Below are 27353 nucleotides of genomic sequence, written 5' to 3'. Positions count from 1 at the left end.
ATGGCATAGCTTCCAGAGATATTCCTCAACGATACACTGGAATTTCATAGTGATGCAGCTGCTTTGGAGTTGGCCATGTTTCTATAAGTAACATTTCATGCAAGATCCGCAAGTAATTCTCTTAGTTTGCTAACGTGGAGCTTGGTTATGGAATTATCCGTTTGTTCTGTTGCTGATAAGGATGTGAAACAACCAAAGATGAGTTTGATGAGAACAATTAGATGTAGCTTGTCTTATGTAACAAGGCACACAACCGTAGTTTAATCATCTGTTAGTGGGTGAAATCCACAGGGGCATTCCATCATGACCAACTGTCATATGTGGCAATATATACCTTGTGCTATGGTGCTGGCTATATAGGTTTTCCTATGTGTGACAAAACATGCAACCAAGGGTGAGTGATCTGCAGATAGAGTGTCCATCTTGGGAATCTTGGGGCAGCTGTCTTCTACTGTGTGAGAAGCAAATTACTTGATAGGTAATCTCCCTGGCTTGAGTACTAGACTCCCTGAAAGTGCTTGAAGGCCTGGACGAGACAGGATCATTGTCCAGTCATTGAAATGACTGCACAGCTACTGCTATGTTTAATAATGTATAAAACTAAGGCCACAAAACTGCCAAAAGGGAACCTGCTTTTTGTATAGGAGGAATGACAGTAAGAAAGGCACCTGTGAGGATGTCTTCCATTTTAGCTTCTGCATTAGGCTGAAAATACAACAACAGCAAGAGTACACACAGGAAATATTTTGCAAGTATCTTCACTCCTGCAAACACATGCTGCCATGACACAGAGCCAGATGGCTACAGCTGCAAGAAGTCTCACCATTTATAGCCAGCAAACTGGAACTTCAGCAAACCTACTCTGAAGGCCTGAAGACCAAAAGAAGTCAAAGTGTAAGTGATGGCCAAAGTCCAAGTTGAAAGGCAAAAATCAATCCCTTGTTAGACCTGAAGAACAGCTAGGGAATTTTTTGTTTTTCAGCCTTCAGTTCCACTGATACTGTAGACAAATTGGACAAGGCCCATCACTGTTGTAGAGGACAATCAACCTTAGTCAATTTACAAACTCACTTGTTCATCTCACCTACAAACACGCTCACAGACATACCCAGGAATATGTTTCAAACAAGTATCTGGGACTGGTTAGCCTGGTAAGGCTGACACAAAAAATGAATCTCACTCTAGGCTTCAAGAAGTATTGGTCAATCCTGGTTGCAGATGATTCAGACACTGACATCCCAGACATAAAAGGATCAGTAACGAAACTCCTACATTATGCACCTTTTATAACCCTTTCTGGGTTTTTTCTAGACTGTTTTATTATCTTGAAGAAAAAAAATAATTGCTAATTTCACAGTGAAATGAAGTGGAGGAAGAAGAATCTTCTTTGTAGGAGACCAAATTAACCTATTTCACTCAAGATGAGTGGGGGTAAAATTGATTAGAACCCAGTCTTAAAGCCCTTATAAACTCAAAATGCAGGTTATGTTGTAAAAGGTGTTTAGTTCTCAAACATGTGACTTTTAAGCATGAACATGTTCACTTGATTCCTTAAGCAGAGCCATTATGATAAGAGATACTAAAATTGAAATCATTGAGGTTCCAGGAAAGTCTACCTAGCTCAAGGTTGGTGTGTTTGAAAATATCTTCTGTTTACATTCTATGGTATACTTTTTCAGCAACTCTTTGGATCCAAAAGTTCTCAGTGAGCACTTTTTAATCTTCAAAAATTTACTTGTAGACGCAAGGCAGGGTACTATACACCAATAATCCCATTAGCTGAAGGATGGAAGCAGGTGAATCATGAGTTTGAAGCCAGTGTAAGATACACAGTGAAATCTAGTCTCAAAAATAAACCCACTTATTTTAAGGAAACTATTATTGTATGTCATTTATTCATCATAGAAAAAGTACCATCAGGTTTTCATTCTTGAAGAAAACATTAGTAAAAAAAAATTGCTAAGAGCATATAAAAGAAAATGAGATATGAATTTAGATTTTTAAAATGTCTCAGGACTGTATACCCAATCACCTTTCAAATCACTTGGAACTGTATGTTTTTTCCACTTTCAAGATTGTATCAGGAAATAAGCAGCTCTAAGAAGATGAGGTGAGAGGTGAAAGATTCTTAGTATATCTATTCATTGGTTGAGTAGTTGTCCAGTCACTTTTTGTGCAGACATTTTGTCAGATAATACAACACAAAAGGATGAGGAGACAAGGTCTTAATGTACTAAAAATCACAGCACAAGACAATCAAACAAAAAGGTCCAAAGAACGGAAATGCTTGTATGAGCTGGAAATAGTTAAAGGAGGCTGGTTGCTTCACCAGGGAGAGAATTTCTGAAATGAATTTTGTATAGCAAGCAGGACATGTGAAAGAATGTAACAAGTTCTTCACAGAAAATTAACCACCATAGCTAGGAACTGGAGCCTGGATAAAGGAAGAAGGTCTAATCCTAAGGGCTGGCCATAAATACGTGGAAATAAAGACAATACTTTTTGGACACAGTTGTGTGTGTGTGTGTGTGTGTGTGTGTGTGTGTGTGTGTACAAAAATAAATGTTGACGTAGAGTTAGAGGTTATAAATTTAAGAGAGAATATCTAGAGGTATCACATGAGAAGTTGAGGAGAAGAGATGGAGAAGAAGCAAGGACACAAATACAGTACTCATGTATGTGATCCTCAGTATAAATAATAAGAGAGTAAAGTTCAATGCAAAAGTGCAGCGCCAAGGTCTCCTGCTAATAGGACAGTCAACTTCATGTTAGGCTGAGTTAGTTTAACTTTAATAGATTAATAAGGTGAAATACTGAAACAAGAGGATTATATGGACAACCTTATGAATATACTTTTCTTACAAAACATGGATACAGTAATTATGAGCCAAGAATGCTGTGCTATAGACTACACTACCATCGGAAGAAGCTCTGCAGTGATGTTAGATAGAATGGGAAGGGCTTCATCAGTATTAAAGAGAGTGACGGAAAGTAGAGGTGACTGTTAGGAGCAAAAATGTTTAATATTATTTGTTGTTGTAAGTGGCAGAATAGAGAACAAGAAAGCAAGAATAACTATGAAATCAGGATCAGAGATGAATTATGGCTCAATTAACTGAAAGCCCCCAATTTAGGTGTGGGAAGCAGAACACAAGGTTCAGCTCAGATGGAATATTGAGGATTTTTCAGACATCAGCTTGAAGCAGCTAGGAGCAATGTTTTAGAGTCCATTCATATTAAATGATGTGAAATCCTTCATACTAACAAAGACAAAAGTATTAAACATATTATTATACTCCATGAAGCCTACAATGAAGAAAGGTACAATCCAGAAACAGAAGCATCATGCAAGTGGATAGAGAAAAAAAAAAGAGACTACAATGGGAATTGAGAAATGTGAGAATGGTCAGGAGGAGAAATGAGAATATTAAGGATACATGGTGAAAGCTTTGGAGACACAGGATAGGATAGATAATTCAGTCAGTCTGTTGGATTACTGACATCCTTCTGTGGCTGATCCTCATGGAGGCAAAGAAGAATGACTTGCTCACAAGGAAAGATGGGCATTATTGATTGGTCAAACATAACTGAGAAAGCTGAGCACATACTAAATTTCTAACGAGTTCTTAGTGTCAGATGAAGGAAGTGTTCTCTATAGTGGTACTAATCCAGAAGAAGGAGGGGAAAGTTTTCAAACAATGCTGCGCCGATATCCACTTGCTTCTATCTTCTCATTTAACAGCCTCATTAGGGAGTCACTAGGAGAGAAGATGCCATTCTGCCAGCATGGAACAGGGACGGAGTCAGCTGTGGGAATACAGATGCCCTCAGGCTTAAATGATAGTTCTTTTGAATCATCGAGCTTCTTTGTGGACCATCACCTTGAACACCCACAGCTCTCTCTCTTGAACTTAGACTGTGCTGATATTTCAGAGTTGGATTAGTTGGCGGATGTTATACAAGAGGCAGTGGCCTCTGACTTCCTTTCTATCAAATCCAGATAGCAGGAGTCTCTCTTCACCTCCATCACCCTACCAGGGTCAGCGCTTTATGCTCTTGAACATTGGAGTTGCTTCTATTATTCTGCTGCTTAAGCAGGCTGAGTTCATTACAAGAGTTCTTTCCAATGGGCTTTTATTCAGACTCACCGATCCTTGCTTTCATCCAAACTCTTTCAGTAACATCTAAAGCTCCTTTTGATCACCTGGCTCCAACTCCCGTTCACGACCTGCTTGTTGATCTGTTCAGGAGTGACAAGCTTACAGCAAAAGGTTTAGATGAGTGTGGGGAAGCACGTTGGGGAGCGGAAACAGGATGAAAGATGAAACACACACACAAACACACACAAGTAGATTGTTGCTTGAGAGTGAAGACCTTTTCACATCACCGTCCTTTGCAAAACAATTCTGAGGGGAAAAAAGTAATCTGGAGACAAGAAATGCAGAAGTTGAGGTGGAGTGGAAAGTAGGTGATAGAAAATCAACTCAGAAGTCAGACAAATCCTTACGATTACTATGCTCCATGTGTGAGGTGTCCTTGTGATTTATATGCATCCATCAGTGATCTATCAGCTTCCTGACAGGTGGGGGAAGGGAGCACTACATTTCCTTCACCTATGATGGATCTGTTTGATAATATCTCCACCAGTTCGCAGCAGCCAGCATTACCTATTTCACACTTGTATCCGCAAAAAATATATATTTTACAAGTAAAGACTTCTTTGGCTCTTTAAATTTCCTGCCTTTACTTTTTTTTATCTCTTTTACCTCTACCTCTACCAGGGAAGGCAAATGAGAGAGAAGAGCTCTTTCCTAACGGTAGCCTTGATAGGCCGTCTCACTCCTAAGCCATTTATTTGCATACTTATTTTCTATGTGCTAACTCTGGAATGGCATGCATGCTGTATCTATTAATTGTCATGTCTTGGCACAATTTGATCTGAATTATATCTAAATGCATGTAATGCAATGATGACTCATATTCTAATGTGGTTCTGCTCCAATGGCAACATTTGCATAATGCTGGATATGATAAGACTGTAAAGTAAGGAGCTGGGTTTTCAAGTGAGACTTATGAAGAACAGTCTTCTGACTACAGCCATGCCTTATACATCAGAATGCTCATCCAAAGTGCCTCATAATTTACTGTAAGCACTTTTCTCTCTCCTTACTGCTAGAATGAGATAAAGAGTAAAGCCTACATGGTATAGACCTCATTATTTTTCCTTTTAGAACTTAGCATATTTTTGATATTTATTTTGTAATGACTCACAAGGTAACAGAATCTTCCCCCAAATAGCCGTGGGATTGTTTTTAATTGCATAGCCCGTGAAGATTTTAAATGCACATCAGAAGCAGATCCCAAGACAATTTTAGTCTTTCAAAGATATAACCTAGGAAAGTTTGATTTTTCTCATTCTTGGTGAAGGGACTTTTTTTTTTATTAAAGGAAAACAGAGATGTGCAGAGAGAACCAGAACAAAGGCAAGATTGGAAATGTTCTTTTGTATCCTCTAAACTGTATAGTGCTGAATAGAGAATCTGTAGTTCAAACCTGAAGAAAGGATTGGAGACTCTTGCTACTTTGATGATACTATAGCTAAAACTTACTTTCTGGGAAGGTATGGGCCTTATTCATTCAACATGGGACTTCTCAAGACATACAACACATGGGGTAAGCCTCATATAATCTATAATGTGCCCCAGCTGTGCCTGCAAATCTCTACAGAACATAAACCACAGCACTAACCAATGGCTGTCTTCTATTCTAACTTTTCTGAAGGACAGCTGTATTTTGAGTTTGCCATTTATAGAACACATTGGACTGCATGGAGACTGGGGAAACATCTAATGCCTGAGGTATCCAGTCACAAAAGTATTTCATAAGGATACTTTTTACACTGTAGTAGTTTGAATGGGATGTCCCCCATAGTCACTAGTATTTGGATGTTTGGCCCCAAGTTGGTGGTCCTGTATGGAGAAGCTTAGGAGGTGTGGCCTAACTGGAGAAATTTGGGGTTTCAGACATGAGCTCTCAGCTGTTCCTGCTGCCATGTTTGGTGTTTGGTGCAAGACTTCCCAGCCATAATTGTAATGGACTCTTATAATAAACCACAAATGAACCCTTACTTATAAAAATTGTCTTGGTCATTGTGCTTTATCACAGGAACAGAAAAGTAACTAAGACACACAGTATTATATAGATAACATTACAGCCTCAGTTTAAGCACTTAAGGTACAGCCTTGCTATATCATTCTTTTGTTTTTCAACTTAAATTGTATTGTTGTTAAGGGTACTATTGCTAACCAGAGGTGAAATAGAAGAAAACCAGAAGAGAATTAGTCCCTAGAAAATTTTTGTGAACTTGTCTATCAGTGAACAAAGACTAGACAAATCACCATATTCCAAGTTGTTCAGTAATTCAACAATTGAGTTACTACAAAGAGAAGAGTTAAGGTTCAAGTTACAGAAGGATATGAAAATAAGAATCATTAGGCTACTTCAAAGCACACTTAATACTCTAAATATATTGGTCCTTTACCAATAAAAAGCATCCAAGAAGAAAGCTATAACCCTTGAAATGCAGAAAAATAGCACTGGGGCTCTTTGATGATATGGAATGCCTTTGCCAAGTGCTGTGATTTTTAAAACTGTTCAATACTGTGTTCTTAATTGTGTGTACATTTCTGTGTCTCTGTGTTTGTGTGCTAGAGAAAGTCAGAGCAGACATACCATGCTTGAACTGGAGTTATAGGCAGTTATGAGTCTGCTAATGTGGGTGCCAGGAATCAAACTTTGGACCTGAACAAGAACAGTGGGCTTACATTAAACATAGGAGCTATCTCTCCAGCCCAATATGCTCCTATGGTTAGTGTCGGCCTACAGATTAGACAATCACCTAACTCATCAAGCCCCTGTTTTTATAACTATCATAGAAAAAATCATACTTAATTTTTTTCAGTCATCTAATATCACAATATAGTAATTTAAAATTTTCTTGATATTAAAATAATATAAAAACATTAGATGTTATCAGATGTGTAACTCAGAGATTTGGGAGTTCCAGTCAAACCCACTGCAATAAAGCATGTACTACTAAAATTATAATAACCTGGATCTCATGGCTATTTTTTATTTCCCAGTACATAAGTATGCTTATGCTTGGGAAAGTATATTTGCTTGATATTATTATCCATTAAGTATGTGGCAGCATTGTACACAAAAAGCAATAAATGTATATAGCTTAAATAAGAACTACAGTATTGTTAAACTCCAGGTCCACCCCCCCAACACCATCATCAAGCAATTCTGGAAGCAAGCAAGCTGGCAAGCTGAATGTTCCTGTGGTAAAGGTCAATAAAGGCTGCTAAAGGTCAACAATCAAGCCCAGAATTCCTTTTCTAATTCCTGAATCTAATTTTTATGGAATGGTAATAAAGCAAACTATGCAAAACTAAAAAAAAAAACTAATAATTATAAATTTCTTGAATTCAGTACTTAACTAACTGGGTATTTTTAAAATGTGTTTGCATAGATCTTAGAATTCATTATTCTTAAAATAATGTTGTAAAACTAGACTAAGGACTTCTGTATCCAAATAGTCTGGGATATTTTCATGATAGTCTTTTTCATCCTCTGCTAGAAATCTTCCTGATTCTACATTTCTAATGTTGGTAATATATAGCATCACTTCCCACACCAATTATCTCTCTTTCTAGAGTGTAATGAGTCTACGATAGTATTGCTGACTCATTAAGGGTTTTATTTGTAGGATTAAAGTTACAAGATGAACAGCATCAAAAGAAAGGGTCAACACATTCTTAAAGAGTTCTTTCCTACTAACATCTTGCATCTTTGCACAACATAATATATAAACATATATTATGTGTATATGTGTGTGTGTGTGTGTGTGTGTGTGTGTAAATGTATGCATCATCTTAATGAGTAATAAAATCAATTGCTGGTGAAGAACAAAAGAATTTTTAAACACTGCCATTAACAATGTAAATTAGCTTGCCTATTAAGGAAATAAGATGGATATGGAGGGCCCTAACAAGCTAAAATGATATCTCCTATAGCACCAAGTCAGGCATTTACATTAAGGGCTTTAAGTCAGCATATCACATACATATATGGCCATGCATGTTTATTGTAGTAGAATCTCAATTGCAAGTTACAGAATCAGTGTAGATATCTGTATATAGATGAATGATGTATATATATATATATATATATATATATATATATATATATATATGGAGTTTAATTCAGCCACAGAAAGTAATGCAATTATGGTTTTGAGAGCAAAATGTATGCAAGTGGAGATTTGCATATTAAATGATGTAAACTATATTCAGAAAGACAATATTTTTTCCCACTGGTGCATTCTAGATTTTATACAGACTCATAAAATCCAGCATGTGTATACGCCATGAAGGAAGTAAATTATGTAAAAAAAATAAAAGGGTGCTGCAGAAGGAAAAGAATGGGAAAACATGCAAGTACTAGGGGAAAATGTGATTACGTATATAATGTATAAACATATCTTTTTGAAACCAATTACTGTATTACAATAAATATGTATGCCAATAAAAATTTAAAAGGCATTTTTCTATTAAAAATAAGAAATAGTCTTCTCCAAATCAAAATTTCTCAGTGAGCAGCCTTTCTTTACGTATTCTGGTTCTTATTGATCCAGTTTTCCTCAAGAGTCAAAAACTAAGGAGAAATAGTTTCTCAAAAAATAAGCTAGACATCAAACAACTTAGACCATTTCTTTTACTACCAACACTGCAATGTACAAGATTACATCATTATATAGCTATGAATAAAGCCTCTCAAGTGTGTGCCCCATTCTTATTTTAATACATTTTACCTACAACTGACACTTAGTAATGGCACATATTTGTAGAATATAGGCAAAGAATAAGTGTATACAGTATACAGTGCATAATGCAGGTAAGGTTAAATGTCATACCTGTTGCCATAGAGGTATTGAAAACTCTTTTTTTCATTTTTTTAAAGAAAATGTAATGAATTTAACTATTAACTTATAATCAAAGCATCACTCTGTCTCATTGCACTGCCTTTGTAATAAACTTCACATATTATTCAGACAGTAATAAACTTCACATATTATTCAGACAGTTTTCTGATAGTAAGTACTTGAGATGAAAATATGGTTTTGAAAAATTCCACTGCACTGGGGATATCTACCGTGTAGTTCTAGATACTACAATCAAAGATATAGACCTAATTCAGGGTCTTCATCCTTGACACTGTCAACATTCTGTGTAGAACGCAACTTTTTGTGTTGTTATTGCCCTTTGTATTGAAATACGTATAGCAACACACCTGATAATCTCCCCTTAAGATAACAGCAGTAAAGACTCCATTCTCGGTTGTGACAAAAACTGTCTCCACATATTACCAGTAGCATCTGTGGATAGAAATTGTATCTGTTTATAAACCACTCACCTACCATTTCTTAAGAAAAATTATCTTCTCCTACCCATCCAGTAACACGGCCAACCAATGTTGAAATATATAAGCATTCATTTATATAGGCCACAGACTAAATGATATATAATCCTTGCCTTAAATAAAAAGTTCCAGGTTCCACTCTTCCAATAAGGAAGAGAAAACAAATAAAATGGTGCTTAGATAAATATAAATGCTGAAATGTAAAAGTTTTAGCCAACAATAGTTTTTAAAAATGCAATGATGAGCTTAGCAATTAAACTTTTAGTCTAGTTAAAATGTATCATTTGCCTGATAGAAATTTCATCACCAAATTTGTCGATATACTAATGCAAACTGGTTTGCATATTTCCATTTTCATTTTTTAGAAGTATAATTACTAACTTTCCACAACATAAATGGTATTGTCAGTGTACCCATTCACATCTGTCATAAAATGCTTACAGAAACTCAGGGTTCTAGAGTTTTATGAATGCATTGATTTCATATGATACTTTATGGATTCAGATATACTGAATATTTTAGATAAAACCTGCTATTTAAGAATAGACAGTAACCTACTCAACATTTATTTGGTAATTTTGCCTGTTTTTTAAGTTGCTTGTGTGCAATACAAATTACGTTTTCTGTAAGTGATATTTCGCTCTACTTGTCGGGCTTTGAATGGACAATATCCTCCATAGGCTCATTCATGAACACTTGGTTCTCCAGTTGTTTGAGAAAATTATGGTATGCTTAGGAGGTCAAGCCTTATAGGCAGAAGTGAGTCACAAGGGCTGCACTTTGAGAATGTGTAGCTTCCCCCAACTCCAAATCATTCTCTGTTGTGTATGGTTGAAATAGAGTCTCTCAGTTTCCTGTACTGGTAACTTGTTGCCATATCTCCAGTGGCATCATGAACTCTCTCTATGGACTCTTAACCAAAAATAAGCTTTCTTCCACAAGTCACTTTTGGTCATGGTGCTTTATTACAGCAACAAAAATAACTAATATAGAAGAATAAATAAGAAGTATAATACATTAAAATAATTTAATTTTAGTGAGTGTATGTGTCTTTTTGCAATGTAGTGTGTATGAATACTACTGTATGTATGTGGAAGTTTAGGGATGACTTTTGTGGAATGTGTTCTCTATTTCTTCTTGTATCTAGTTGAGGACTGACCTCAGGCCATCAGGCTTGAACCACTACTGCCTTGAAGCCAGGTGTATCAGGGACCTTCCTTCAAATTCAGTTAACAATATATTCAACAGCTTTTAAAAAAAAATGTTACCTTGCATAATTTTAATTATTTCATACTAAATACTAGTTAATGATTTATTCTTTGTGTACTATATAACTAAGAAAGATTTGATTGCAGGGCTAATAGGAGGGTAAGTAGTAAATTAAAATCAGAGTATTTATTCTATAGTACTAAAAGAATCTACCGAGTAGATGGTGTTCGTAATGCTAAATCTCTTAAGTCTCTTCAGTGAATTATAAGGCCACAGTCTTTAGTAAACATGAGTTCAAATAACTGGAATACAATGTGTTAGTATGAGAATGTTATAAGTAGGATTCAAGGAAAAGGAGTGAATGCTGAAAAGCTTTCCTAAAGAAGAAGCATTCTACTACTCCCTCATGGCTTCAGCTTCCAGGAACAGATGCTACCTAACTTGTAAAGAAGGCAATCTCTAGCCCTATCTCTATTCTTGATCTGATTGTTCTTTTTATTTAAATACAGTCCTTGATGATCCCAAGGAATTTACAATATTATTAAATTTACAATAATATTTACATGAGCTCATTGAGAAAGTATTCAATTAAGTTGAGAAATAAATAACAGGGGATAGATTTTATAGTTTCTATACTTTTATCTGGGACCAATTTTGGAGTTAAAGTCATTGTGTGTATATTCTGAACTACAACACTGTCCTGTATGCAAAGAGCATTTAAAGGGCACTAATTAATAGTAATCGCAGTATGATGGTACAGCTCCAAGGTCCTAATTCACTCTTCATCCCTGGCTAAACATAGCTAAGCCAACTTTGTTCCTAGATGCAAACCCATGTCAAGTAAGTGAATGATGGATATTCATTTGTAGCAGCATCCTCATTTCTGCATAGCCAGGTGGCATGTGATTACTCAGTGGCTGGTTCCTTTAATAGACATAGAATTATGCAAATTAAGATTAACTTGGGCTTTTAGCATCTTTTGATTATGTGTATAGTTTATAATTTAAATTAGTTATCACCTTAGATCAAGTTTTTATTTTTCCTTTTTAAATTAAAAAAATGAATTAATTCTGGAACAGCATTTGCCCAGTTTTCATTAGAAAAATTATCATCATGTTGTGGAGGGATTATTTTCTAGTGTATAGAGAATGTATTTATGAAGTCTTTTGACTTCATAAAATGAAGCTTTAAAGAGTTGTCCAATTAATTTTGTTGAAAATTTCAAAAGGCACTATTTTGCTCTCTGCTGTTTGATGTTCAAATGATCACGTGAGACAGTGATATGTGAGAACATTTTAACACATATTTCACTTGTTTGCAAGTAAGAGTTAACTTTGAAATGTAAAGAAGGATGAAGTCCCAAGTTAGAGTAACATGGTATGTATAATGTCATCCAAAGCATCATATAATGCATAATTGCAGTTGGTGCATTTGTGTGAGTCTGGCAGCACTGCTGAAGAAGTCAGTTGCTTCTTTAGGTAAGATAGATCAGAACACTTTCCAAAGATAATTTGGAATAATGATATGTGTGATTTTTAACTTTCCATGGGGGAAAAATGCTAAAGTCCCAAAGAATCCTAAAAACCTGACGTAACATTTCTACCTTATGCTTATAAGAAAACTGGCCTAACTTATTTGCAGATTTTGTAGGGCTTAGGATGGGGTTATGGGATATAGTGGCCATATGACCTTTCTCTGCGCTTGTGAACCTGCTAGTTGATGTGGAAAGTATTTTCAAAATGCCTATTTTATTCTAGATTTGCTTTGGGAAATATCCAAATGAATCATGCTAAAAATTTATTTAGTAAATTGATAAACAATACACATGAATAAGATGAACAGGCTTGGGGTCCATTTCTTTTTTACTAAAAATTTTAAGATGAAACATAACTACATCATTTACTACCTTTCTTTTTATCCCTCTAGCCCCTCCCACATCCCCTATGTCAACCTCTTCCTAACCACCCAACTCCATTGCAAATAGAAAGTTTTCTTTTGTTTGATTATTGTTGTTCTTTTAGCGTAGCCTGCATGTATAAGAAACTCAGTACTGGACACTTTTTACTGGATAATGAGTTAGAGGCTCATCTCTGGGAGAAGCTAATATGCCCTGTCTCGGTTGTCATTGCCTGCCTGTAGCTCTTTGTCTTGGTGTTGGACACAGCAACATTCCTACCTTCTGGGTTAACATGTCTACCAATATTGTCATTGTTAAGATTCTATTTAGGAAGTAGTATTATTAAGGTATTATGGTTAGGCTGCCACATTGTTGAACTATCATGGGGATGGCTTCCCTGTCATTTGTAGTGGACACAATTTCAAGGCAGACTTCATGAGCTTTTACAATCTTTCTGTCATCTCTTCAACAATATTCTCTGAGCATTAGGTGCAAAAGATTTTTGGACATGTGCACATTGTGGCTGAGCTCACATTCCATTTATCTATGCATTATGATAAACATATAACAGCCATTTTCTGAACTATAGGACATTTAGAGAAATTCTCTACGATATAGTAAGCTTGATATTTGCTGTTTTGTGCTATGAATATGAAAAAAGTACAAGGAACATGTGTTTGGAGATTTAAAATAAACTTATACAGGTTCAGGTTCATCCTTTCCAAAAGAAAGGAACAAAAAGATCAATGTCTACATTCTATGGCTCTATTAGTGCTGCAGATGATAGACAATATACTATCGCTTAATTCGAAGTGACCCAAAATAGAAAAAAATTTTTGATGGTACTCAGATCAGAGAAGTGATGCCAAAGAACTGGGAACAACGGTCTGGAAGGAAAGAGCGATCGTGGACAGGTATTGCTGGGGTATTATGGTTAGGCTACCATATTGTTGAAATATCATGGGGATAGCTTACTTGCCCATGAAGGAAGTGCCATGTTCCTTGTAGAGTAGGCATACATTACCAAAAATTTTAGTTTTCCCTAAAAGCATCTGTGAGTCAGGGAAGATACATCCTGGAAAAATGGAAGTAACACCTAGCCTTTGAAATGAGCTTTGTTTGTGGAAAGAAGAAATATAAGACCTGTACATCTTTGCATCCAATGTGTCAAAAGTTTCACTCTTAAAAAAAGTACCATTTACCTGCACATAGTAAGGTAAGAAGGTCTTTGCATGGTATATAAGGTATATTAAAGACTGTACATCTCTTCTTGTTATGAGAGATGGAGTTTGGCCTCTAGAGCCAAGTGTGGACAACTCAGAATTCCTCATGCTTCCTCCCTATGCACAGGTATAGGCATTGTGTTTCCTCTCTGGAAGAATTTATATTTGATTTGACTTAGAAAATAAAAGAGAATGTGTTGTTTTAATCGTCCTCTTGTCCTAGAAAATTTTGCCCTTGTTTTTTGCTCCAAAGTGTTGAGCAGCTGGCTCTGCATCTGTTAACAGGGCTTGGGTCCTTTTTACTGCTGTAGGGTAGGCATACATCTTGCCATAGGGATGTATAGAGAAAGTAGGTTTTTGTTTTCGTAGTCCAACTTTGATAACATAAAATTCAAGGAAATCAATGCATTTTTCTATAACTTACATATCTCTCTCCCTCCCTCCCTCCCTCCCTCCCTTCCTCTCTCTCTCTCTCTCTCTCTCTCACACACACACACACACACACACACACACACACACCTTGTCTTTTACACTATTATTTAGTATTTATCTTCTTTAGAATATGAGTATCAGTCTGTTTTCTGCATCTCATCCAGAAGATGGCTTTATTTAATATGATCAGAAATGTTGGTATCAAACTAACTCATCATCAAGAAGCCTGTTACTCTCAGCAGATGGAATAGAACATAAACCAGATAATGTTTGCTTTGATTTTCATGATACAGCATCAGACTGCTCACCCCTGAACAACAACAACAAAAAATACACAATGCTCATCCCAGGGCATGAGCACTTTAAGTGTGTCAGGGTCACAAGTGAACTCTGAAATCTAGTCTAATTCTTATAAATACAGATTATAAGTCACAGGTCATGCCCATGGATGAATAAGCTCAGTCTGAGATGCCGTGAATGTGCTACAGTATCAATTGTATGGTTCGCAAAAATACTTAAGCAGATGGAGTTTTATGGGATGACCTTTTCATAAACATGAAGAAGATAATCTGGTGGGGAGTCAATAATCAAACTGTACTGGGTTTTGTAACTCACATTCAAGTTGTTTATTGCTGATTCAAATCTAGTAAAATAGCATTTACACACTGGGTGGTGACTGGCTCTTAAAGGAAATGGTGAAAATACTTAGTCTTCTCAGAAATTTCATGACAATGATTTATTATGCCTGTAATTATTTGTCTCGATTGGTCTTGTTGAGCCCTTTCATGCAGACAATGAAACCAAACGGAAACGGTGAGGCACTAATAGGATTACTCTGCTCTATTAGGTGTGTGGTAGAAGACAAGAACTCGAAAGTGGCCTGGTTGAATCGCTCTGGCATCATTTTCGCTGGACACGACAAGTGGTCTCTGGACCCTCGGGTTGAGCTGGAGAAACGCCATGCTCTGGAATACAGCCTCCGGATCCAGAAGGTGGATGTCTATGATGAAGGATCCTACACATGCTCAGTTCAGACACAGCATGAGCCCAAGACCTCCCAAGTTTACTTGATCGTACAAGGTAAGGAGGAAGTGAATTAAGAGAGCAAGCCATGGGGAGTGGCTGCATTGAGCAAAGCATGGGCAGAGTTCTTTCTGGAAAAAAAGATCATTCTATAGTATATATTTTTCTTCTAGAAGATGGTTTTGAAAAGAAAGAACTAGGAAAATCTGTACTAATTTTCTGGTGATGTGGTGATGTGTCTTCAGTTGTTGTTCTATCTTTGATTAAGAAAACATAAAACAAAGCTACAGCTGTCTTAACATAAGTGTACACAATATTTAAATTCTTAAGAAGCTCTTTTATTTCCTTTAGATTCTTTGCGGAGTTTAAGAAAGTGTTTTTTTTTTTCCAATGTAACTTTTCCCTAAAGATCAGTATTAATTTTTTGTTTATGTGGTAGTAAAGGACTTTTAGAAAAATAAAAATTGCTAGGGGCTTTGACCCCTTCTCACCTGGTTGCCTTTCTTTGTGGCTTGTATCTTTATTTAATAATTTATTGTAAGCCAGTCTAAAGTTTGGGCTTTGTAAAGTCATAGGGGAAATATTTGTTTCTAGATTGGGGTTTCCTGGGACATGCCTCAGTCATGGTTTTTCAGGATTAAAAATTTTAAAGCATACACATAAGCCCATACACTGTGACTTTTCTTGGGCTCCCTTTCCCTTGAAAACAAATCTGATTGCTTACACAATTTTATTTCAGGCAAAGTCACACCTTCAACAGATTCCATCCATCTATTGAGAAAGATCTAAGCATTGATAAATATTAGGGCTGTGTTCCTGTGTTTTTTATTTAAAATTTTATGCAAATTTAATGCAAAGTAAACATGGCTTTAGGGTTCTTGTCAGTATTCCAAATGCAGTCAGTGATGTGGCAAAGTTGGACTATAGCTACTATTAATGTGTTAGGGAACAAGTTATCACAGCTTTTAAAGTATTGCTTTCCCAGATCTTCTCACTAATAAACTAAAACCAAGATAAAACATATCAAAGTCTACATGTTACAAGGGTGCTTTGGTCATGTGACTTCATTGTAGTCCATTTACAAATGACTGACAGCTTCATTTTATTTCTTGGGTAAGGCATTTTTATGGTGTATGAAATTCCAAATATGGCCATATTTCTTTGAAGATTAGTTGCAAGTGCTTGAACCAGAGAACAAGACACACTATGGTTGGGATATTAGGGAACACATTTAATGGTTGAATATATCTAGTGATGTGTGATTATGTCAAAAGGTTACGTTGCTCACTTTTATAAAGTACAAACAAGCATTCACAGATAGAAAGACATACACACACACACACACACAGGCACACACACAAACACACCTATCTCAAAATATAGAATTTCTACTTGATTTGTGTTACATAAATTAATCTATTTATATTAAAGAATCTTTAGAACAGATGCTACCTAATGGCCAGTCATTGCTTTTTTTACATAATTCTGTATCATAGGTCATTCTTCAAAAAGTAGTCACTTGATTGTGAAATTATTACACAATTTTACTACCTCTCAACCTTCATTATTATTAAAAGGTACCTATAGACCAAAGGATGTGTTGAGTATAGTCCTCAACAAAATCTGGTTGACAATTTGAGTATTAAAAGGTTTTGTTTGAAAATGAGGAAACCTGATACCAGTTACCTGCTCAAGGTTGTCACAGAGGCTGTGAAGTAGCTGAGTTACAATCAGATTTAACAATATTTCCACTGTGTTTAAATAGTTTTGCCATGACCATAATAATAACTGTTTTCAAGATTTATATTTAGGCCTAAGTTCTTACCACAAAATCCTCAAAGTCCCTTCCTTTGCCTGTATTTGTCCTTGTTTGCTTAAATTAAAACCATGATAAGGAACTTTTAGAACCAGATTTCAGCGCAAATTAAATTAACTTTAATATTAAAAAACAGAAAAGAGCCTGTTGATAGGCAAGTGGTATTTATTCACCATCCTGTGTAATTTGATTATTAGTAAGTAGACATGGATAACTTTATTATGAACAAAAGCTTAAATTGAATGTCATCAACAAAACTGTCCAAGGTATCATCTCACCTTATAACAGGGTTTGAAGAACATTTATGTTTGCTACAAATATTATATTTCCATCTTAGTCACATTGCCTTGAACGAGGAGAGAAAAAAATCCTGCCTGTACTTAAACAGAAAGGGAAGAGGGATTTTCTCCTCCTTGAGTCTGGATCACAAAGAGGAATGCCTGGGTATACTAACATGTTAGCGTTGATCTCTTCCTTCCCAAGGGTTTTATCACTTCATACATTTCCTGTATTGTACCACAGCAGAACATTACGAAGCGTTGCACCACATCAAAGTTTTTACTTCTAGGAGCTGGAGTGAAGACTCTGGATTTGAACCCCAGCACTGCAAAGACAAACCAATATTCTACTTCAAGCTGTAGTAGCATTCGTTCCTCTTTAATTGGTCCCTGGCTTCAAAAATCTGAAGAGTTTGTCAATATTTCATATTCCACATCCATCACCCTTCAGAGTCTCTGCCAACCCACCTTAGGTACTCATTCAGTAGTTTTTATTTTTTTTCTTGACTAAAAGTGAGGTCACTGTTATCTCTAAGATGCTGTAAGGTAACACGGGGAACAGTCATTAAAGGATGGGTTTTACAGTCACCCATTCCCAGAGCTAAATCACAGGTTTCTTCATCCTACTCGAATTAACCTCAGAGAAAGCCACTTTATCTCAGTAAGGCTCAATTTTGACATACGAAAAGTAGAGATGAAATTTAGAGGGTTCTGATCTAAGTTTGTTTTGAGGATTAAATAATGTTTTCTTATCCTACTTGATGTCTAGTGATCATCTATTCTCCACAATAGGGAATGATGATGAGGTGATGGTGTTGATGATGAAGAAAGTTCAGAGGGTCACGCTGTGGCTTCTTCTCCACTGTTTCTATGCAGCTCACTCCTCTACCTCCCAGAATGTAGCAACTGCTTTGACGCTCTGCTTGTTAATATTGGGCAAATGTTAATTTACAGAGGTGTCTCTCCTTCTGAAAAGAATACCTACTTTTACATTGTTTCCTACAGTTACAGAGATGGTTGACTAAAAACAAAAACCAAATGCAGTTTGTATTATATCACTTAGATGATTTATTAGATTGGTTTAAAAAAAACTCCCCAGAATCTCCGATTTGGCAAATAAGAGTAATGTCTGGAGAGATGAGTTTATAAATTTCTAAGCGATGCTCAGGCTTCCAATGTAGGCCAGAAAAATAGAGAGTCAGTGTCCTAAGATGATTATAAGAATCTGTAGAATCAGGAAGTGGTGCTGCCTGGTTAAACTGATTTCTGATGATTGTGTGTGTAAATATTCCAAAGACTTAGAATGTGAGATGCACAAATCAATGCTGAGTTTCTTAGATGTCATAGCCTTGAAGGCCAGCTCCATAGAACACCCTAGAGAGACAGTCTCCATACATGAGCATTTTCAGGTTTCAAAGCAAAGACTGTTTTACACTGTTATACTCTTCAGAACTTTCACTTTTATATGTGTGCTAGTGTTTATTTGTTCCTTTTCTCCTTATACATTACTTTCCTAGAAGCCATTTATTTATTTGTTTAACTTTCAAACATTCTAAATATACTAGTGGCTTTTCCTTTTCGATATCTTTCACATTGCTGATTATTTCTCACAGAAAATATGTTTCTTAGTTTATAAAGATCATTACATATAAAATATCCTGTACTAAAAAAGTATGCTATGGGATTCAATAAACTCTCTTTGTCTATGTGGCAGCTACACATAGCTTCCTTACATGTCACACATGATAAAGTCTGGCCTCAGCAAAAGCATAAGTCAGTATTGACCAGTAGGGTCACTTGTGATTATTTGGTAATTTATATTCTCCCTGAAAAAGACAAGGTTACCCACCAAGGTTACCTAAATCTAAACATGCATTCTACTTAACAAATACGGGGACCCCTATATAAACCCTAATATTTGGTGTCTATGCCTGCTAGTTTATCGAGTCCAGGATCAAAGAGTAAGAACACACCAGTTTTAATATCAATAAAATAAGGAAGTAAATAAATATTAAAGAAATCCTTTCTGCTACCAATGTACACGCCATTTTTTCTGAAGGTTACTCTGATATGGCTTCTTGGTCTTTTGAACATACTACCAGCGGAAGCACATGTGCTAAGGCAACATAATTCATCTCTAGTTATGATCATTGCACAATTTGAGATTAAACCCAACCCTTCAGTTTAGTCAAAGTGCTGGTGCCTGAGAATCATATTCAGAACCATGAAATCAGACTTGAGGGGTGGGTCAACACCTTCAAGTTCATTATCATTGCCAGCCATTCAGATGCACACAAATCAAGGACTAGTATTCTGTGGATCTAAGAATGGGAGAGGCTTCCTGCCTTCTACCAGTTCATCTTCCTGTGTGACACTACAAATTATGTCTAAGAGTATTCAGAATAAGTATTAGAGTATTATAATAGTAAAAACTAACATAAACCTGAATACATTGATGAATTGAAGTGTTTTAACTATGACAACAATAGCCTCAAAGTGGATATTTGTTTAGAAATTTCATGTATATTTGGATATAAGCACAATAATATTTTTAAAAACTGAACATTATTTTAAATACCCATTCACCATAAATTATAACTACCATTTGGTTTACAACTTACAAACCTAAAATGCATGATTCATAGGTTTATAGCAATGTTAGAGTAACTATTCCCATGCTCAGTCTTTTATTCTTTTTATGCTATTCTATTTTAGTTAACATTTAAAAATAAATAAATAACTTGATCTGAAAACACTAAAATAAGATATTATTAATAAAACAGTTTTAAGTCTGAACTGTTTTTCAAATAGATTAATAAATTTCACTACAATATAGAGTATGAAATTTTTCCTACCACAATGACTTAAATCACACCCAAGTGTACATGTATACATCCTTGGCAGGAAATTTGTTGCATAATCACCTCAATTAAAGCAATATGATTGTGAAAAATATTGAGAGTGAAACAGATTGCAAGACGAAAATGTTAGATTTTCTACCCCTGCTGATAAAAAGCCACATTTCCTTTATCTCATTAATTCTAGAGTGCTCCTATAAGACTTACAAAAGAAACCTTAAAAATTACTGCTTTTATTAATGAACAATAGTCTGAGACTCATTTCTAGTATTTGACTTTTAAGAAGTCTCTCTTACAGTTAGTTCTTCTCATCCTTACTGCCGATCAATACATTACAGAGCTTTGAGAAAACATTGCTTTCTTCTCAGTCTCTTTCTTCTGTCTTTCTTTGTACTTCTTCCTCCCTGTCCCGCATTCTTCTTCCCTTCCTTAGTAAACACTATGCTGCATTGATAATCTTTTTGACATATGATCATGGCTTACTCCACTTCAAATAAATTACACCTGTGCATGGGAACTGAATTTAGCCTGTAGCTCTTCTGGTTTTGACAGAATTTTAATAAAACAAGGTTTGGATATCTTGTTTGGTTTGATTGACCTTCATGGTGGGTTCTATGTTTTGTTGGGATTTTTAATCAATAGATGTGATCATCATTTGTATCCTGTATGTTAAGATTGACCAACTTTCCTATTCTTTAGTTTAATTTTTTGTTGTTCTTCTTTTCTTTTTTTAAGAATGGGTTTCTCAGTGTAGTAGCCCTGGCTGTCCTGGAAATCACTCTAGACTGGGCTGGGCTGGAATTCTGAAATCTGCCTGTCTTTCTGATTAAAGTCATATACCAGCACTACCTAAGACAACAGGATCATAATTGTCTGTTAATAGATTGTTATCTAACTCAACAGCCAGACATATGATGTAAAAGAGAAAAGTTAAAATAAAGGAGAAGGAAAAAATCGGGACTATTATTTCATGTCATTTTATTTCAATATTTCCCTTGTAGTAAGGACTTTAAGTTTTATCCAGATCAATCCCATTTGCTTATATTTCCTTACATTTTATATATTGCTTATATTTATTTATATTTATGGAGTATCTTCAAGCTTCCTGTATTTATCTTCACCTCCTCTTCTCCTCATTTCATTAAATATATATTTTACACCTACACACTAACCCAAACTGTATAAGAGAAAGTAAGTCCATGGTAGTGACAGAAGAACAGGCTCTGCAGGGACTCTTAGCATTCACCCGAAGAAAGAAGTCTCCTTGAGAAATGAAAATACAATCTGTTCTCTTAAGAATGTTGAAGCATTGAAGACAACATTTTGAATTCACATACTCACATCTAAAGACTAATAATGTCAATGTGCATGTGAGCTCAATAAATACAGGTAACTGCATTGAGCCAGTTTGCATCCAAAGGACTGTATTTTTCTTTTAATGATCTTTTAAATGATAGAGTGAGATTCTAACCTTGATCTGCTAGATTTGCTTAAATAACAAATTGAGTACACAAAAGTCAGTAAGGTTCTTTTCTCTCTTTTTAGTACAAAAAAAAATCTATTAAGTATAGTCAGGAAGCAACTTGAGACTAGGTCATGGCTCATGTGAGGAGAGTCCCAAGTAGGGCAGCATCTCTGATGGGTTCAGCATCCCTATAAGAAACTATACTAGAATATCCAGTGTATTTAGTCAGTAACTCAGGAGTAAGTCAGTGAGTAAACTGACAGAGAAGTATAATGATGCCCAGTTTCCAATTGTGGGAATAGAGTGATGTAACATGGAGAACAGTGAGGTGAAAAAATGAAATGGAATAGTTAGTGGTTACTTGTGAATTTAATGCAGATATAAGGATAGAGATAAAGATAGAGAAAGAGATGGAAGGAAGGCCATGGAGAAGTAACACCGCACTACAATGACTATTACCTACTATGTAGCATACAGATGTTTCTACGAAAGTATCATTTTTGCCACAAGAGACATGGGTTGCTTACAGAAAACAATGATCAGGATGGGTTAGAGAAGTAGAAGATGAGCTTCAAAACATCTTTTGAACAAAAAAGTAAGAAAGTATTAAAAGAATAATGATATTTGCAAGAACACAGAAAGCAGCTTGATTGGCTTTCATCAGCCATATCTAAGAAGATGTGCCTATCAAAATAAATTATTTCATATATTACAATACAGATGATAGTTCATACATAAAATTGTAAATTATAGTCTTAGAATGCTGAGTAACAATAAATGTAGAAATAATGTTGGAATGTGGTGAATATTATTTGGAAATCCTTACAGAAATAATTGATTCAGGCAAAAATGTATCAAGCATTCTAAAACTAGAAGGAAAATTTTTAAAAAAAAGTCAAAAATGTATACAGTGTCAAAATAGCTACCTATAAAATATTACCTGCAAAGGGATCAAAGAATAAAACTGAAAACCTGTGGACACCAAATTATTAATCAGTGATCAAAGGGAACACTACGAGAAATGATATATAGACTGGTGTCATGTGCTAGAGGACAGGAGGCAGTGAGCAGACCACAGCTTCACTTTGTGATGATGCCTACAACGTGCAAGTCTAAACAAAGCTAGTAACCACAGCGAAGCATATCCTATAGCAAGAATTGAAAGACGGTAGAGATGTGACACATATGGAAGATGTGATAGACATTCTGTGAAAAAAAAAACAAGAACAGGAAACCTATAAAACATGATTAGAGTTGGGGGTATGTGGGAGTTCATTACATTCTATGCCTTATATATTTTCCATAAAATTGAATTGTAGCAAAATTAAAAAAATTAGTTAAGGTAAGGATTTAAAAACTGCTGCATAAAATAAAAATTCAGAATAACTATAAACATAGTACATTAAAGCAATTTTTCAAGCATAACCACTATAAATAAATTTATGACTACAATCTATCCCGTTAACCATCAAAAGAGAAAATGAGACAACATGAATAAGTAACAAAATACATGTGATATAACTGAACTTACTAATTTTGTTTGTTCTCAAAAATTTAGAGAGCTAAGGGTAGAGAACATAGACTTTCAGTTTGTAAAAGAATACACAGAAATGACAAAAATGAATGACATTCAAATGTCACAAATAAAGAAATGCAAAGGAAAACATAAAACCGGTTTTCTAAGCCAGTACCACTAGGAAGGAGTTAAGAAAATGAGCATAGGCAGAAATGGCCAGAGAGCGGAGAGAGTGACACATTTATATCTCCCCATTGAGAGTGTAAATTAGTGGAAACTTTCCTAGGGTAATGCAGACACATCTATCAAAGTTTTAAAATACATTTCTATCACTTGACCCAGTAATTCTACTTCTAAGAATGTGTAAAAAGAAAACCATCTGAAATGCAAATCAGGATTTTTGTACACAGTAGTCATTATTGATACGGTCATCAAAAATATTAACGGAAATTATGGATAATGCTCTAAATATTCAGAGTGGCAAATTAAGGAATGCCATTGGGGTTATTATTTTATGAAAAATATTATTAATATGGACATTATGAAGTCTATCTATCATCAAGACCTCTTCTTTGTGTTTGGAAATGACCCTGTTGGTCATTATTGTAGGAATACACAGAAATTCTCATACAAGTAAAATCTGAAATAAAAAATACTGTCCTCAAAACTTGGGCAGATTTGAGATCTAGAACCTAAGATTTCAGAATTAATCAATGGATTGACAGAGGAAACTTCCCTACACAGAGAATGAACATAAACAAATGGTGGCCCTAGCTGTTGAGTTTCTATGGGGATGGTCTCATCACAGAGGCTCTGCTGCTGCTTGCATCCAAAGCCAGGTTGGTGTGTTGAGAGCTATGACATCTCAATTTCAAATGCAGCATGGCCCATAACCTTCTGTGATATATGATCATACCATGTGGCCTTCTCAGTGATGTGAACTGAGATGAATTCCTGTCTGCACAAACATCATTGGGCCAGTGAGGTTTTATTTTTCTTCCAAGTAAAAGCTCTGCGTTACACAGCTCAACACTCATTAGTGATCACACTTTTGGAAACATGCTAATAAATGTTTAAAATACCTTTCCATATATAGAAAGTATCAGTTTCTTTAAAAAGTACCTTTGTAAACTCAGTTTTGCAAACTCAGATCACAACATACTCACATCTGATACACGCATATTATCCAGAATAGAAAAGCAAAGAGAGAATAAGTATTCTCAGGTGATGTTTGTACAATGGCTTTTGGAATTCTATCTTTGTTAAGTAAAACTTTGTATTATCCAGATTCTAATCAGTTTATAGTATAACTCAAAAATGCTCAATTGAAGCTGTGAAAATATTGAATGCATGACTTTTAAAGGGGAACCATTTAGAAAAAAACTCAAAGGTCAATTTTCTTTTGGGTTCTTTTCTCATTCACTCACACTTTGTTTTCCTTTTGTAGTTATCCATCTTTCTCTCACTGAAGCATTTATAGTCTTCTGACTTTTTCCTTGAAGGAAACAAATGCAAAATCATCTTTTCTAAAATGATTATGTTAGTAATTAAGATCCAAAGTTATTAAGGCATGCTTTATTTCAAAGAAGAGATAGTAAGATACAACTATACACACGCATACATACACATGCTCTGTGTAAAGCCTTGGGGAAGGGGAATGAAGACAGAGGTTCTACCTTGCTAGGACTGTGTTCATCTGAGTACAAACAAAATTGCAGAATAAGAAATGATTGTATAAATTTTCTGAATTTACTAAATACAAAATTTTAAATCTGGGTGTTAAGGATGCTCTGTTAATCATGTACTGGCTATATCAGACTGTCTACAGACCACAGCCAGTACTTCCTGATAACTAAGGTCAAGTTTATCTGTTCTTCTGGTTTTCTTCTTTAGCTATTTTCTGTGAGCGAGTCTTACAATACTCGTTTCTTTTCTAATCCAAAAAACAAGACCTCACACTACATCACTGAATATTCTAGTCAAGGCAGTCTTGGTTAAAAAAGTTCTGGGTTTCTGTAAATCTCTACTTTAGTTCCTTGAGGAGATCCAGTGGTCTAACAACTTATCTTACTCTTTCTCACATTCTTTACTTTCTGTTTTTCATATTCCTTATTTGCGCTCTCTCTCTCTCTCTCTCTCTCTCTCTCTCTCTCTCTCTCTCTCTCTGTTTTAATGAGCCGCTGCCTTCTAGATTGTTCTTTGACTCCTTTGAGCACAGTTAAAAAATTCTCCTTTTCTTGCAACACCTCTCCCCTTGCTTCCTGAAATCATTCCCTAATTCTAATACTGCTTTTCCTCTCCTACTATGTCAGCTGGCTCTCCTTTAGGTATATGATCTTCAGTATCTATATTTCCTTTCAATATGTTGCTCACTGGTGACATCCTCACTAGCTGTAACACCAATGGCATTTGATTGTCATTTTCCAGTGCCAGGCAGCCTTGTCCCTGGTTTTCGGTCTTTCAGCCTACACTACCTTATAAGCATGCTTCATCCATACTCCACTTCAGTATTATTGGGCTCAAGTCAAAAGTCACTTTTGCTTTTATGCATCTCTTTTCTTTATCTCTTATATTCTTATTTCTAATAATGCTTTGGAACCCTCCTAAAAAGAGGGTTACTTCGAAGTTTCCCATTTTATCTCTCCATCTTGTAATCAGTGAACATATTTTTGTGACCTTTGCTTCTTCACATTCTTTGGTTGTCTCCGTAGCTCCTTCCCCAATTTTTTTTAAATATCCTTTGCTTATGCTTCTTTTTCTCTTACTCCATTTTTAAAGCAAAGGTCATGCCCACATGTCTTCTATGGAACTAAGGGTAACCTTAAACCCCTCCTTCCCCTACCTTCTGAATGCTAGGATTTATAAACATCAGCACATGATCAGTTTATTTTGTTATGCACTCTAGGCAAGTAAAGCACGTTCCTGACCTACTCATGCCTTCCTTGTATTCTGAACGATCCTGAACCCAGTTTCTAGGTATTTGTAAAATATAGCTCTGGTCATCAGGATTCTTTGTCTTCAATCTTTCGAATGCTCACATAGTGATCGAGTAGTGCGACTCTCAGTTATTCCCCACCCCAAGGTATTATTTCAACTTTCCTTCCTATATATGCATGTACACCAGATACCAAATAAAGAAATGCTCCCCCAGAGAGTGTGAAACTGGAGCTAGCCAGCCATGGGGTGTGAAAAAGTAGAGCCTGGCAGAACTTGAATGTGTGGAAAGGACCTGGCACTGATCAGGCACATGGGTACAGGACAGATGAGAACAAGAGGCGATGCCAAGCTATGCAGATCTTAGCTGCATGCTAAGGGGTTCTTTCCACATTTTTTTTTTTTCTGAAAGTGTGTGGGGATTCAAACTGTGATAAAAATTGACTAAAGACTTTACATAGGGAATAACATGTGTTCTTATTGGACTTTAATATGAATAGTTTTGATTATAATTAACATGCATTAATGGTACATTCTAAATGAGTTCAGTATATTTCAGCACATGCATGAAGCATGCAGTGATACAACTCCACCTCGTTTGGCCAATCTCCCTTCCTCCGTACCCTCCCTAACCTTCAGCAATCATCTACATTCAGGCTAACTTATTTTAGCTTCCACAAATGAGAGACCATGTGGAGGAAAAAGCAACTCTTCTACATACACTGTTGGTGGGGGTGTAAATTAGAGCAGCCGTTATGGAGAACAGTATGGTGGTCCTTCAAAATACTAAAGATAGAACTGCCATATGATACAGCAATTTCTCTTGGAGGTATACATGCAAAAGAAATGAGGTCAGTATGACAGAGAGACACCAGCATGTCCATGTTTATTACAGAACTACTCACAACAGCTGGATTGTGTAATGAGCCTAGGTGTTGATCGGTTAATAGGTAGGAACAGGAACCATGGCCTTTCAGAGAAATGAAATATTACATATAGAAGAATGAAAGGATTCATTTGAAGCAAACTGGACAGTACCAGAGAATATGATCTTATAGAAAATCAGACAAAGAAAAACAGGATTCATTGGCATTTTAGTCATCACTAAAAATGCTTTGTGTAAAGTGTCATTGCATCCATGGGTCACTTAAACCCACATCCTTCAGTACATTAAAGGGACATTTATCTCTTTTAAAAGATGTTACTGGCGATTGTGGGA

At 35.7% G+C, this 27353-nt stretch overlaps 1 protein-coding gene across 2 annotated transcripts in view; it reads left to right on the top strand.

The window, feature by feature from the left end:
• Positions 1-27353, top strand: part of Lsamp (limbic system associated membrane protein) — a 631942-nt gene that overhangs the window by 332819 nt on the left and 271770 nt on the right. For both annotated transcript variants that reach the window (XM_028752435.1, XM_028752434.1), the window contains exon 2: positions 15092-15324. In XM_028752435.1, coding sequence (XP_028608268.1) covers positions 15092-15324 — 233 coding nt within the window. The remainder of the gene's footprint in view (positions 1-15091; positions 15325-27353) is intronic.

The sequence above is a fragment of the Grammomys surdaster genome, unplaced genomic scaffold, assembly GCF_004785775.1.
Source record: "Grammomys surdaster isolate TR1022 unplaced genomic scaffold, NIH_TR_1.0 125901, whole genome shotgun sequence".
NCBI lineage: Eukaryota > Metazoa > Chordata > Mammalia > Rodentia > Muridae > Grammomys > Grammomys surdaster.
Note: the sequence above shows the minus strand (reverse complement) of the source record. Positions and strands in the feature narration are given on the sequence as shown.